We start from the raw sequence: 16358 nt of genomic DNA, 5'->3' as shown, positions 1-16358 counted from the left end.
ACTCCAGAAATTTAATAAAACAGAAAGGAATTAACACTATTTCAATCATACACACAAGAGATTCTGCAGATGCCAGAAATCCAGAGTAACACACACAAAATGCTGGATGAACTTAGCAGGTAGGCAGCATCTATGAAAAGGAATGAATAGTCACGTTTCGGGCCAAGACAGTTCTGATGAAGGGTCTTGGCCTGATACATTGACTGCTTGTTCCCTTCCATAGATTACTTTTTTTTCATATTGCATTTGCAATATTAACATTATGCCACTGAAGGCCATTCTGCCCACAGAATCCATACCAGCTTCCAGCAGAGCAATCCCATCAGTCCCATTCCCATTTCTCTGTAGCCCTGCAGGTTACTCCCTCTCACATGACGATCATTGATCCTTTGCTTTGTCACTTGCTCACACTGGGGCTAATTTACACTGATCAGTCAAACTTCTACCATGCCTGTGGGGTGAAGAAAGAAACCAGTGATGACAGAATGGACGTGCAGACTCCCCCAAACCCAATTCACGTCACTGCAACTGTGAGGTAGCAGCACTAACTACCGGGCCACCCCAACCTCAATTGTAGCAAGAACTGCTTCTCAAAGTGTCAACGACTGAAAACCTCCAACCTTACTGGGCTGACCACATGTCAGAAATCGTACTACAAACAAGTGGGGTGGGGAGAGGGAGAAAGACCAAACATGTGGCCAGGCAGGAGAAAGGGGGAAAAGGCTGAGCATGTGCTTACAGGGGGAGGGATAGAGGAGAAAGATCTTTTAGCAACACACACAAAATGTTGGAGGAACTCAGCAGGTCAGGCATCCTCTATGGAGAGAAATAATGCTTTGGGCCGATGCCCTTCATGGACATTTCCTCCCCACAAATGCTGCCTGACGTGCTCAGCTCCTCCAGGACCGTGTGTGTGTGTTGGTCTGGATTTCCAGCATCTGCAGAATCTCTTGCATGAATGACCTTTGAGTTCTGCTTAAGTGACCGAATTGTTTGACACAAAGCCGAGTTCAGAATAGGCTCACTGTTAGAATTACTTTGAATGAGTATATAAAATTGGACAATTCAGAAGCTTAATTCAAAAAGTCATCACTAATACAGCTATTGACCCCATTGTGGAGGTGAAGCAGAATTCACTCAACTCACAGGGTCAGATGATTATATCCAACAGTGCGCAAGGTGAATGCTCGAGCCAGGAGACGGATGTGGATAAAATTCACTCCAATTGTCTCTTCAAAATCCGTCAGCTTCTTCAGAACAGGAGACGTGTCAATCAGAGGCCTATCTGTATTCGACTCCTGTAACTGATACAAAGGGACAACATTATTTTAGTTAATTTTCATTCACAATCTCACCAATCTAATCACACTTTTATGTAACAGATTTAGTAAATATTTTTAACTGAGACATTGACCAACTCTCTTCACTGTAATCTAGACTGGTATGCTAACTTTGAGTAAGTATGTGCCTGACGCATGGAGAGGGAAGAGGGAGAATGAAATTTCAAAGACCCTTTCATGGATTCAGCTTCAGTATCGTTTTAATCATAAAGTCTGCTTTGTATATCCAACAAACAGTGATCGGGAAGAATTGGAGAATATTTAATGGAGACTGTCCCTACGTGGTCCTGCTGGTGAGCCAGGCCAACGAGTCAATCATCAGCAGAAAAATAAATGTTGTCTTGACAAAGTGAACCCCAATATCCACTACCAAGAGCTGTGGTCCATTACCTTTCTCACAGAGATGCCTTCAGGACTATTACCTACCCTCATCCAGTCAGTTAAACATCATTACTGCTTAGTCATTAGACAACCATAGACCATAGGAGCAGAATTAGGCCATTAAACCCCTCAAGTCTGCTCCACCATTCAATCATGGCAGATTCATTATTCTCTTCTCTTGCCTTCTCCCCATAATCTCTAACGCCCTGACTAACCAAGAAACTATTAACCTCTTCTTTAAATATACCCAATGACTTAGCTATCTATGGCAATGAATTCCACAAATTCACTACCCTCTGGTTAAAGAAATTGCTCCTTAGCTCCAATCTCAAGGATGTCCTTTCATTCTGAGGTTGTGCCCTCTGGTTGCAGACTCTCCACTATTAGAAACATTACCTTCATGTCCACTCTGTCTCGGCCTTTCAATATTTAGTAGGCTTCAATGAGACCCTCCCCCCTCCCCCCAATACTTCTAAACTTTAGCAAGTAACAGCCCAAGAGCTCAAACACTCCTCATACCTTAACCTTTTCATTCCTGGGATTATTCTTATAAACCCCCTCTGGACCATCTCCAAGGCCAGCACATCCTTTCCTAGATACGGGGCCCAAAGCTGCACACAATATTCCAAATGCAGTCTGACCAACATCCTATTAAAGGCTCACCCTAGCTCCCTCAAAATTCAGGAAATCCTGCACTAGGACTTCTAATCCCCTTTGTACTTACAATTTCTGAATTTGTTCCCTATTTAGGAATAACCATTACCCATATTCCTTGTAGCAAAGTGCATGACCAGACATTTCTCTACACTGCATTCCACCTGCCACTTCTTTGCCCATTTTCCCAGCCTGCCCAAGTACCTCTGCAGACTCAATGCTTCCTCAACATTACCTACACCTCCACCTATCTTCGCATCATTAGCAGAGGTCAAGATCCGAACTATAATTGGAGATAAGTGATACAGCATAGAGGCAGACACTTCAACCCAACTAGTCCATAGCAACCTCAACATCTCTTCATAAGACAACTCTAATATGTATCGTGAATTTCAGCTGGTGATTGTCTGACCAATCCAGCTCAACAGTAAGCCCAAATGGGAACTCTCTGTAAAAAATGTAACTGAACTTTCCCAATTTACTATAAGCCACCAAGTGGTTGCTCTGCCAGTACCTCATCCAACTCAATGACTGCAGTCAACTTGCCTCACTCATTCCATGGCTTGGCATTCTTTCATTAGTCTTCATATCTTCTTCCAGAGACACTCCACTGTACCTTAGTAGTAATCTCCACTGGAACTGACAAGCTCAGCTGACAATATACTACGTCATTAGTACTGAATGCAACTGTAAAGGTCACTGGCTATTTTATTTCAAAGATATAAGTTTATTTCACATCTCTTGAAGGGGACAGGAACAGAACGTCAACTTTCAATTTCCATGAAGTGGAAGGAACCACAAAAACAAGTGTTAAAGCTCTAGATATGAAGAACAAAAACAGATAAACACTATGTTGGCAAAGTCTAAAAATGATGGCAAATCGGAGATTTCCTTGGATCTTTGCAATTTGCCTGTGTGATTATTGTCTATCATGTACATATGTTCTAAATTGTTTGTAAAGAAAAAGAGAGTGCACTTGAAATATAGATTCAAGCACAATTGCTTATGCAGTGATAACAAACCAGCAGCAGTATTTTTGCAAGTTGTCAGCAGATGGGAAAATCCACAACTCTGGACAATTACATGTATCCTCAAGAGAAAGAGTACAATGCAAAACATTCAATTCTAATTTTAAAGCACAATATGCATTGACCTCCGCACAAGAGGTGCACTATAAAACTTATCTTCTTGATGCCTCATTCAAAAATTAAATATTTACAAAACATTTACAATTATCCCTGAAAACCTTTACTCCCATTTTGGTATAATTGCAATTGATTTTTGTTTTTTTTTGTATCCTGCAGACATTACTGCATGCAAGGTGCGTGGAGGAGTTGGATTAACATTTTGAACGTACTTATTACCCAGAAATGTTTCATTAATCTCAGCAAGCGATTAGCCCATGTCAATTTTCCTGGACCACAATGGTCAGCTCAGAAATTCATTACACAGGCAGTTCAAAAATAGTTGTGATCAAAATAGAAAGTGCAAAGGTATAAATGGCATGCTACAGAGAGAATATCACAGATGAGGTCAATTTGTACAATTGAAACATAAATAATTAATTGTGATATTATCATCAGTGCACAGTTCTCAGTGACCATAATGCAACATTTTGATTCCAGCACGGATGATGCAGGTGACTGACTGTGAGCTCATAGACACAAGGGTGGCTGCGCTTTACAAAACCAAGTTTCACTGACAGGGAACTGGCACACTGCAATTGTGCACTGCGCTGCAGCTCGCTGGCTCAGAACTGCGACTTCAAGCCAACCACAAAGAACAATGCTTTGTCAAGCACAAAAGCCAACGACCCAGACTTCACTCCATCTGCTGCAAATGGCAGGATGTCCCACTGGCTACTCATTTCAATTTGACTTCCCATTCCCATCATGACGCGTCTCTCCACGCACTCCACTGCTGCCAGGTCAAGGCCACATTCAGGTTGAAGGAACAACACCTCAAGTTCAGTGTGCGTGGCCTCCAACCTGATGGCAAGAACAGCAATTTCTCCAACATGCTGATTCCTTCCCCCTCCCTCCTTTGCTCTTCCGCCATTCTCCATTCTGGTCAGCATCTCACCCCTTCTCTTTTTCACACCTGCCCGTCACCTCCCTCTGGTTCCCTCTTTCCCATGATCCAGTGTCCTTTCCTTTATCAGATTCCTTCTTCTGCAGCCCTTTCTCTCTTCCACCTTTCACATCCCAGTTCCTTGATTTATACCCCACCCCTCCTCAGCTGGTTTCACCTATCACCTACCAGCTTGTGTTCCTTCCCAACCCCCTCCACCTTCTTATTCTGGCTTCTACCCCCTCCTTCCTTGTCCTGATGAAGAGCCTCAGACTAAAACTGCTTGTTCCCCTTGAAAGGTACTTTCTAATTTGATGAGTTCCTCCACAATTTTGTGTTGCTCAAAAACTCCCCACCTTAATGATTTCAAGATTAAATTTACTGAGCTTTCTGAAGGAGTTCCAGGATTTCCAACCTCTCTTTCAAATCAGCTGTTTTTGCCCTATATGCCCTTCTTCCCCCACTCTCTTTAGCAGATGACCTGCATTCCAAAGCAATGACATCTCTCCTCGAGTAGGCTGACCCTGCTGGATTTTGTTGAAGGAAAGATCACTGCCACTTTCTTTCACCAAGCAGGTGTTATGTGTCATTGTCAAGGCAACTCTGATATCCAAATGCTTTAGCTAAAGAAGGGTTTGGCTTTTGGGATTGATGGTGGGGAAGTGGGAGGATGGCCTGTGTCTGGACCCCCCCCCCCCCCAACAAAACTCATTCCATTTAGGCCCATTGCGTAAAGACCCCATCTCTCATGACAGTATCAGTCTCCATTTCAGTATAAATCAACAACTCCTGACAATAAAGACTCTCATTATACCAGTAATGTAAGCCCAGTAGCACTCACATCAACAGTGACGAAACGCTTTCAGAGTTGGTTATGACGAGACTGAACTCCTGCCTCAGTAAGGACCTGGACCCATTGCAATTTGCCTATTGCCACAATAGGTCAATGGCTGACACAATCTCAACGACTCTCCACACCTGGACAACACAAACACCTACATCAGGATGCTGTTCACTGACAATAGCTCAGCATTTAATCCCATCATTCCCACAATCCTGATTGAAAAGTTGCAGAACCTGGGCCTCCATATCTCCCTCTGCAATTGGATCCTCGACTTCCTAACTGGAAGACCACAACCTGTGTGGATTGGTGATAACATATCCTCCTCACTGACGATCAACACTGGCACCCCTCAGGGTATGTGCTTAGCCCACTGCTCTACTCTCTATATACACGTGACTATGTGGCTTGGCATAGCTCAAATACCATCTATAAATTTGCTGACGATACAACCATTGTTGGTAGAATCTCAGGAGGTGACGAGGAGTGAGAAATGCCAACTAGTGGAGTGATGCCGCAGCAACAACCTGGCACTCAACGTCAGTAAGATGAAAGACCTGGTTATGGACTTCAGGAAGGGTAAGATGAAGGAACACATGCCAATCCTCATAGAGGGATCAGAAGTGGAAAGAGTGGGCAGTTTCAAGTTTCTGGGCATCCGAGGATCTAACCTGGTTCCAACATATCGATGAAGTTCTAAAGAAGGCAACTTCATTAGGAGTGTGAAGAGATTTAGCATGTCAACAAATACACTCAAAAATTTCTATCAATGTACCGTGGACAGCATTCCAACAGGCTGCATTACTGTCTGGGTTGGGGGGGCTACCGTACAGGACCGAAAGAAGCTGCAGAGGGTTGTAAATCTAGTCAATTCCATCTTGGGTACTAGCCTACAAAGTACCCAGGACATCTTAAAGGAGCAGTGTATCAGAAAGGCAGTGTCTATTATTAAGGACCCCCGGTGCCAAGGGCATGCCCTTTTCTCACTGTTACCATCAGGTAGGAGGTACAGAAGCCTGAAGGCTCACACTCAGTGATTCAGGAACAGCTTCTTCCCCTCTGCCATCCAATTCCTAAATGGACAATGAACCCTTGGACGCTGCCTCACTTTTTTTAATATACAATCTTGCATGGTTTTTAATCTATTCAATATACGTATACTGTAAACGACCTATTTATTTAGTAATTATTATTACTACTTTATTTTATTTATTGTTTTTTTCTCTCTATATTATGTATTGCATTGAACTGCTGCTGCTAAGTTAACAAGTTTCACTTCACATGCCGATGATAATAAACCTGGTTCTGATTTTCACCTGACCTCCTTCCATATCAACAACCCCCTATGGTTTCCCTTCCACCTACACACACGTGGAACTCCAACACCTAACAAAATTCCTGAGTCACTGGCACATGGCAAAGGAAGGGGGAGGGGCAGAATTTACCTTATATGCCCATTTCTGTGTTTAGAGAATGGATATGAAGATATTCCTGGATGAATTTCGAAACATATTTGCTTTTTTAACCATGTAACACTATAGAAGGAAGATCAGGGATTGATTTTTTTTTATCCCTGAGCAATAATCCATGGAGAATTCACAGTACTCTCCCAACAGATGGTGAAAGAAAGAGAAAATACATTGAAGCACACTTTTCTTTCATTGTTTCATGCCTGGGCAATTCTTGTGCAGATCCTACTCTTAAGCCCCAAAGATGGACAAGATGATGCACTTATTAAAACAGCTAGTTGCTGCTTTGCCCTTTACTTAGACGGAATGGCATCAGGAGCCCTTTGTTGATGGCTGGGAATCAATAAAAGAAACCCATTAGCTCACGAGTCTCTTTTTGGTTGGTGGTCTGCAGGAAAATCTCCTCTGACCCCCAGGGAATATTACTTTTCTTTAACTGAGAGGACTATCTTGCAGTGTTCAGTGCTGGGTGAAGTGAAAGAAGACTATGTATTTGTTTTGCTGCTGCAAGAGCACCACCTAGGGACCGGTGGATGCCATTACAGCCAAGCAAGTGAAATAATTGTATTTCCTTGGACTGTGCGTGTTGGAAGGTGTGAAATAAAAACAATGCCCTGAAACTATTCAGCAGGTCAGACAGCATCTGTGGAAAGACAACCACAGCTATGAGGAACGCAGAATTAACAGTGAATTAACCTGACACATTAATCTTGGTCCTCAATCTTACCTTCTGAATAGCTCTGGTACTTGGCATTTTTGGTATTTCTTACCCCTTTCAGAGTATTTCAAAGCTACCTGCAGCCAATGAAGCCCCTTTGAAGTGTATAATATAGGAAACATTGCAATCAATTTGAACACTTTTACAGAACTCCACTGCTTTACTACAAAGTAGTCCCATAGGATCTATCACCAGAAAGCTCGGTTTGAAGTCTTAACCGAAAATTGGCAACTCCCACACACAGTGGCAGCAGAAAAAGGAACCCGCTGCAAAAAAAATAGAAGTGACAATTCCTTGGCAAGATTTCAAAAGTAAAAAGAGAAACAATATAAAAGGTAACAAGAGGAGTAAAAAGAACAAAAACTCACAAAACTGTATAAAATCATATTTTTTTAAAAAAACTTACATATATTAGATAATGTATGATATAGTTTTCAAAATGAATCAGTTTTAGTAATTTGCAAGGAAGGTTAACTTGAAAATTCAGTAGATTTCACTACATGTTAATCAGACATTACTTCATCTTTCCAGAAGGCCAAATTGAGGACACGGCTTAGAAAAATAGAGGGCTATGCACTGAGGAAATTCTAGGCGGTCTCTAGGGAAGGTTACATGAACGGCGCAACATTGTGGACTGAAGGGCCTATAACGTACAGTAGATTTCTATGTTCTATGTCCTATCAGACACATCTAACACACTAACAAACAGGAGGAATCCTGCGGATACTGGAAATCAAACGCAACACACCCAAAATGCTGAAGGAACTCAGCAGGTCAGATAGTATCTATGAAAAGAAATTAATAGTCAATATTTCAGGCTGAGACAGATGGAGCGCAGGTGCTCAATGAAGCTGTCCCCTTATCACGGCTGGTCTAAATCCTGAAACTCCAAGCTGCCCTCCAGAGCATCTACACCACAAAGAGATCGCAGAGCTTCAAAACCAGCCATCACCACCTCCTGAGCAGTCGTCATGGATGGAAAAAAAAATATACTGGTCTTGCCAAGCAAAGCCTTATCAAATAACAACACACACAAAATGCTGTGTTCCACCAGCAATTTTTGTGTGTTGTTGTTTGAATTTCCAGCATCTGCAGATTTCCTCATGTTTGCCCTTATCAAATAAGATTGTTGGAACAGGATGAGAATCAGAACTAAAATCTTTGGCCACTGGGAAGTTCCATTTTTGGCAGATGGAGCAGAGATGCTCAATGAAGTAGTCCCCCAATTTACAGTGGATCTCACCAGTACAGAGCAGGCCGCATCAGGAGCACCAAGAACCACAGAGAATCCTAGCAGATTCACAGGTGAAGTGTTGCCTCACCTGGAACGACGGCCTCAGGCCCTGATTGAAGGTGAGGGAGGAGATGAGTGTGAAGGTGCAGCACTTTGGCCACTTGCAGGGGTAAGTGCCAGAAGGGAGATAAATGGCAAGGGAATCTCAGAGGGGGTGATCCCTGCAGGAAGCAGAGAATGGAGAGATTAAAGATATGTTTGCTGGTAGGATCACTTTGAAGATGGCAGAAGTTGAGAAGGATGATGTGTTGGATGCAGAGGCTCATGGGGTTGTAGATAAGGACACGAGGAGCTCTATCATTGTTAAGGAAGCGTCAAGACGTAGTGAGCATGGATGACTGGGAACTGGAGGATTTGTGGGTGAGGGCAGCATCGATCATGGAGGAAGAGAAACCCCATCCTTTGAAGGAGGACATCTCCTGTGCCCTGGAATGGAAACAGATGCGGCAGAGACACAGGAACTAAGAAAAGGGAATTGCAATTTTACAGACGATAAGGTGGAGAGAGGAATAGTCAAGATAACCGTGAAAATCAGAAGGTTTATAAAAGTCATTGGTCAATAGTTTAATTCTAGAGATGAAGACAGGTCAAGAAATGGGAGAAAGGCATCAGAAATGGACGATAAATTTAAGGGCAAGGTGTAAGGTAGAGGCAAAGTTGATGTAGTTGACGAGTTCAGTGTAGAGGCCATGCTCTCTATCTGCTTTGTACTCTGTGCTGCACGTTTATTAAGGTAACTAGTCACATGAGTGATGGTGTGGTAAAAGTGAAGGGGAAAAGCTACGTATTCTTGCTTATTTCGTGGCAGTTTGTAGCTTGGGACTGGCAGAGGTTGTATCTTTTACTGACCACTGAGATATCTTTGAGATAATGCTCAAAAATGCCTAATTGTATGTTTGCTAACTGCTAATAAAGGAATGAATAAAAGGTTCAACTTTTGAAGCAATCTTTGAAGCTGTGGGCATGTCATATAAGCTTAAAAATCCGTACAGTCACAGGCAAGTGGCTATTGTTTTGTTTTGACTTTGGGTTAGTTTTGCTGCTACATTCAGCACAGGCACATGAAGCAGCGCTAATTCAGTCATCAACATAGAGGAGAAAGTGTTGGGGATTATTACCAGGGAAGGCTTGGACTGGTCTACATAGCCAACGAAGAGGCAGTCATAGCTGGGGCCCATGGCTACTCCTCGAGACTGCAGAACGTGCAAGGAGCCAAAGGAAACTTGTTGAGGGTAAGGAGAAACAGAGGGGGATGCCGATGGAGGGGAACTGGTTGGTTCTTTCACTGAGAAGGAAGCAGAGAGTTTAAGGCCTTCTTGATTGGGGGGGGGGGGGGCGGAATAGAAGTGTATGGGGATTACACACCAATAATTGGCTCTGTATTAACAGCATCAGTTTAACACCTTTACAAAATATGTTCTCTTTGATATGGTTTACAGAAACTCACTGATATTTGTGGAATAACAATTTAAGTGCATGTTGAAGATTACACAGCAATATTCCCAACAAAACAAATTAGGGTTTAAAGATGTCTTGGCAGTGTGACAAGTTAGGGTTTAAAGATGTCTTGGCAGTGTGGATGATCAGCAAGATCTTGGGGTCCATGTCCACAGGACACTCAAAGTTGCTATGCAGGTTGACAGTGTTAAGAAGGCGTATAGTGTGTTGATCTTCATCAACAGTGAGATTGAGTTCAAGAGCTGTGAGGTGGTGTTACAGCGATACACGACCTTAGTTAGACCCCACTTGCAGTACTGTGTTCAATGCTGATCACCTCATTACAGGAAGGATGTGGATGCCATAGCAGGAGTGCATAGGAGATACACAAGGACGTTGCCTGGTTTGGAGAGCATGTCTTATGAGAATAGGTTGCGTGAACTTGGCCTCTTCTCTTTGGAGTGACGGAGGATCAGAAGTGAACTGATAGAGGTGTATAAGATGATGAGAGGCATTGATTGTGTGGATGGTCAAAGGCTTTTTCCCAGGGCTGAAATACTTAACAATGAGGGGGCATAGCTTTAAGGTGCTTGGAAGTAGTTACACGGGGGATGTCTGAGGTAAGTTTTTCACAGAGTGGTGGGTGCGTGGAATGCACTGCCAGTGAAGGTGGTGGAGGCGGATACAGTAGGGTCTTTTAAGAGACTCTTATGTAGGTACATGGAGCTTAGAAAAACAGAGCGCTGTGCAGTAGGGAAATTCTAGGCAGCTTCTGGAGGGGGTTACAACACTGTGGGCCTGTAATATGCTGTAGATTTCTATGTTCTAAGTCAAACCTCCACTCCAATAACAAACTACTCAGTAAACAATGATAGAAGCTGGCTCTTACTTGCAAAGGATGAAGCGGGTAATTAAGCCACACATCTCGTAGATCCTGTAGGGATAGAAAAGATCTTGTCATTATTGTGAGGATGGATCACAAAGACTTACTTTGCTCAATAGACATATTGCAAAGTAGAAGGTTACACCACCATTTTTAATGTTGACCCACTCCAAAAGATTCAATACTCCTGTTAAAATAAAGGCAGAGTAAAATGTGAACTAAAATCAGAATCAATTAACCTAGAGTTTGTTTGTTACAGGAATGTCAATATACAGGGCAAAAGTAATTGTACTGAAGGAAAGAAACAAACTGCAACTCAATGACAAGTAACTGCAGAGGTTACAAAGTACTCGGAACCACTCAAAGGACCTATTGGCTTAACTTATTCAGCTTGTTTTAGTTCTATATAAGCCTCACTCATCCAAGCCAATCAACACATTCTCCTGTTCTTTCCCGTCATGAACTAACTCAGCTTCCCACTGAATACAACTCTGCTATTCATTCCCTGTAAAGGTCTGTTCCACATTCTCCACCACTCTCTGATGATTGCATTTACTTCCAATTTCCCAAATTCCACCGAATTCATGGGCATGTGGACAAGTATGAGAGGGTTCAGCAACACATGAAATAGAAATTATGTAAGACAGCGAAGAAAAAGATTGTGCAAAACAAGACATCAGTGCAAAAAAAAAGCACAGAGACAAGTCCAGTGTAGTGCAAGAAGTGGCCCATAGTGCTTTGTAACTGAGGTAGGATTAGGGTTATGTGAAGATTGGTACAGAACCTGATGTTTGTAGGGAAGTAGTTTAAAGAACATTTAATATCCAAGTATGTATAAGTCACCTTGACATTCACTCTTCTGCAGGCATTTACAAGAAAATAAAGAAGTACAATAGAATTGATGAAAATCTATTCATAAGAAAGACAGAGAAACAGTCAGTGTGCAAAACAAGAAAAAGTGTGCAAATAATAAATACTGAGAACATGATTTGCAGTCTTTTAAAGTCCTAAGGAGAATTATCAGTGAGTCCCATCTACTTGTGATCCCTTATCCTGAACTCTAACACAAGTGCTAAACATTTTGACTAGGGGATAGTTGATATTGTCCCTATACTTAAGGAGGGCTACCAGGATAAACCAGAGAACCACTGTCCAACAAGTCTAACGTTAGCACTGGGAAAGTTACTAGACTGGATTCTGAGTTTGGATCTGCCAACATTTGGAAAGGCAAGGACTGATTAGGTTTATAGACAATAGACAATAGGTGCAGAAGTAGACCATTCGGCCCCTCGAGTCTGCACTGCCATTCTGAGATCATGGCTGATCATTCACTATCAATACACAGTCCCTGCCTTGTCCCCATATCCCTTGATTCCCCTATCCATCAGATATCTATCCAGCTCCTTCTTGAAAGCATCCAGTGAATTGGCCTCCACCGTCTTCCGAGGCAGTGCATTCCACACCTCCACAACTCTCTGGGAGAAGAAGCTCTTCCTCAACTCTGTTTTAAATAACTGGCCTCTTATTCTCAATCCATGCCCTCTGGTACTGGACTCTCCCAACATCTGGAACATATTTCCTGCCTCAATCCTATCAAATCCTTTAATTATCTTAAACGTTTCAATCAGATCCCCTCTCAATCTCCTCAATTCCAGCGTGTACAAGCCCAATCTCTCCAATCTCTCTGCGTAAGACAGCCCTGCCATCCCAGGAATCAACCTAGTGAATCTACGCTGCACTTCCTCAATTGCCAGAATGTCCTTCCTTAAACCTGGAGACCAAAACTGTACACAATATTCCAGGTGTGGTCTCACCAGTGCCCTGTACAAATGCAAAAGAACATCTTTGCTCTTGTATTCAATTCCCCTTGTAACAAAGGCCAACATTCCATTTGCCCTCTTCACTGCCTGTTGCACTTCTCATTCACCTTCATTGACTGATGAACTAGGACTCCTAGGTCTCATTGCATTTCTCCCTTACCTAACACGACACCGTTCAGACAATACTCTGCCCTCTTGTTCCAGCTTCCAAAGTGGATAACTTCACATTTATTCACATTGAATGACATCTGCCAAGTATCTGCCCACTCACTCAGCCTATCCAAGTCTCCCTGTATTCTCCTAACGTCCTCTTCGCATGTCACACTGCCACCCAGTTTAGTATCGTCAGCAAACTTGCTGATATAGTTTTCAATGCCCTCATCTAAATCATTGACATAAATCGTAAAGAGCTGTGGTCCCAATACAGAGCCCTGTGGTACCCCACTAGTCACCTCCAGCCAGTCTGAGAAACACCCATTCACTGCTACTCTTTGCTTTCTATCTGCCAACCAGTTTTCTATCCATGTTGAAACCCTGCCCCCAATGCCATGAGCTCTGATTTTACTCACCAATCTCCTATGTGGCACCTTATCGAATGCCTTCTGAAAATCTAGGTACACAACATCTACTGGCTTACCCTCGTCTAACATCCTTGTTATACCCTCAAAAAACTCCAACAGATTAGTCAAGCATGATTTGCCCTTGGTAAATCCATGCTGGCTCGGCCTAATCCTATTTCTGCCATCTAGATGTGCCACTATTTCGTCCTTAATAATGGACTCAAGCATCTTCCCCACGACTGACGTTAGGCTAACAGGGCGATAGTTCTCCGTTTTCTCCTTCCCTCCCTTCTTGAAAAGTGGGACAACATTAGCCACTCTCCAATCTTCAGGAACTGATCCTGAATCTAAGGAACATTGGAAAATGATTACCAATGCATCCGCAATTTCCTGAGCCACCTCTTTTAGAACCCTCGGATGCAGACCATCTGGACCCGGGGATTTATTAGCCTTCAGTCCTACCAGTCTACTCATCACAGTTTTTTTCCTAATGTCAATCTGTCTCAATTCCTCTGATATCTTATGACCCTGGCCCATCCATACATCTGGGAGATTGCTTGTGTCCTCCCTGGTGAAGACAGATCTAAAGTATGCATTAAATTCTGTTGCCATTTCCCTGTTTCCCATAATAATTTCTCCCAATTCATTCTTCAAGGGGCCAACATTGTTCTTAACTATCTTCTTTCTCTTCACATAGCTAAAAAAGCTTTTGCTATCCCCTTTTATATTCCTGGCTAGACTGAGCTCATACCTGATTTTTTCTCTCCGTATTGCTTTTTTAGTTAAGACCTGCTGTTCCTTAAAACTTTCCCAATCATCTGTATTCCCACTCATCTTAGCCCTGTCATACTTCTTTTTCTTTAATGCTATACAATCTCTGACTTCCTTTGTCAACCACTGTGGCCCCTTCCCCCTCTTTGAATCCTTCCTTCTCATTGGAATGAACTGCATTTGCATCTTTTGTATTATGCCCAAGAAAATCTGCCACTGCTGATCCACTGTCTTTCCTGCCAGGGCATCCGCCCATTTAACTTTGGCCAGCTCTTCCCTCATGGCTCCGTAGTCTCCTTTATTTAATTGCAACACTGACACCTCTGATCTGCCCTTATCCCTCTCAAATTGTAGATAAAAACTTATCATGTTATAATCACTACTTCCTAATGGCTCCTTTACTTCAAGATCACTTATCAATTCCTGTGCATTACACATCACCAAGTCCAAAATAGCCTCGTTCCTGGTTGGCTCAAGCACAAGCTGTTCCAAAAATACATCCCTTAGACACTCCACAAACTCCCTATCCCAGGGTCCAGCACCTACCTGATTCTCCCAGTCCACCTGCATGTTGAAATCTCCCATAACGACTGCATTACCTTTAGCACATGCCAATGTTAACTCCCTAATCAACTTGTACCCAATATCCACGCTACTGTTTGGGGGCCTGTACACAACACCCATTAGGGTCTTTTTACCCTTACTGTTCCTCAGCTCAATCCACATAGACTCTACTTCCCCTGTTCCCAAGTCACCTCTTGCTAAGGACTGAATCTCATTCCTCACCAACAGGGCCACCCCACCCCCTCTTCCCATATTTCTGTCTCTACGATAGCACGTATACCCTGGTACACTCAATTCCCAGGCCTGATCCCCTTGCAGCCATGTCTCCGTTATCCCAACAATATCGTAGTTCCCCATTTTCATCTGAGCTTCAAGCTCATCTGTCTTATTTCTGACACTAGGCGCATTCAAGTATAGATTTCTTAGCCCATTCCTCCTCTCTTTGCTTAAAACACTGTCTACTGTACCTAACCCAGCTCCTTGAACTTCCATCGGGCAAATTGCACCCTGAATTTTGATGACCTTCTCAAGATCACCCAAACCTTGTACACATTTAACCCCATGCACCTTCTGACCAACCCTCTGGATCTGGATCCCTGCCCCCTGCACATCTAGCTTAAACCCCCCCCCCCCCGAGCAGCACTGGCAAATACTCCTGCAAGAATGTTAGTACCCCTCCGGTTCAGATGTAGACCATCCCTTCGAAACAGATCCCAATGTCCCTGGAACAAAGACCAATTATCCAAAAACCTGAACCCTTCCTTCCTGCACCATGCTTTCAGCCTCGTATTAATGTGCATAATCATTCTATTCTTCGCCTCACTCGCACGTGGCACAGGTAGCAATCCCGAGATTGTCACTCTGGAGGTCCTGCCTTTCAGCTTCACTCCTAACTCCCTGAACTCTCTAAGCAGGACCCCCTCACTCACCTTACCTACATCATTGGTCCCTACATGGACCACTACATCTGGGTTCATGCCCTCACTCTCAAGAATAGCCTGCACCCGATCTGAGATGTCCCGGACCCTGGCACCAGGGAGGCAACATACCATCCGAGACTCCCGATCTGCCCCACAAAATCTCCTATCTGCCCCCCAACTATAGAGTCCCCTAAAACTATCGCTCTCTTCTCTTCCCTCCTCCCCTTTCTAGTTGAGGGTTCAACCTCTGTGCCAGAGGCAGGACCACTACAACTCATTCCTGGTAGGTCATCCCCATCAACAGTATCCAGTACGGTATACTTATTGTTAATGGGAATGGCCGCAGGGGTGCTCTGCTCTCTCTGCCTGCTCCCCCTGCCTCTCTGGACCGTCACCCATCTGCCTACTTCTTGGTTTTTTGGTGTGACTACCTCCTGATAACTCCTATCTATCTCTGCCTCCACCTCCCGAATGATCCGTAGTTCATCCAGCTCCTGCTCCAACTCCCTAACTCGGTCTGATAGGAGCTGCAGCTGGACGCACCTTTTGCAGGTGTGGTCATCAGGGACAACTGTGTTGACCCTGACCTCCCACATACTGCATACGGAGCACACCACTGCTCTGACTGTCTCCCCC

General features: G+C 43.5%; 1 protein-coding gene across 1 annotated transcript in view; it reads right to left on the bottom strand.

The window, feature by feature from the left end:
- Nucleotides 1–16358, bottom strand: part of drosha (drosha ribonuclease III) — a 177703-nt gene that overhangs the window by 44455 nt on the left and 116890 nt on the right. The window contains exons 24-25 of the mRNA XM_059945237.1: nt 11094–11138; nt 1147–1304 (exon numbers count right to left, since the gene is read on the bottom strand). Of these exons, the coding sequence (XP_059801220.1) occupies nt 1147–1304; nt 11094–11138 (203 nt within the window). The remainder of the gene's footprint in view (nt 1–1146; nt 1305–11093; nt 11139–16358) is intronic.

Source organism: Hypanus sabinus, chromosome 20, assembly GCF_030144855.1.
Source record: "Hypanus sabinus isolate sHypSab1 chromosome 20, sHypSab1.hap1, whole genome shotgun sequence".
NCBI classification, from domain to species: Eukaryota; Metazoa; Chordata; class Chondrichthyes; order Myliobatiformes; family Dasyatidae; genus Hypanus; species Hypanus sabinus.
The sequence above is the reverse complement of the archived record's forward strand: the minus strand, read 5'-3'. Positions and strand labels throughout refer to the sequence as shown.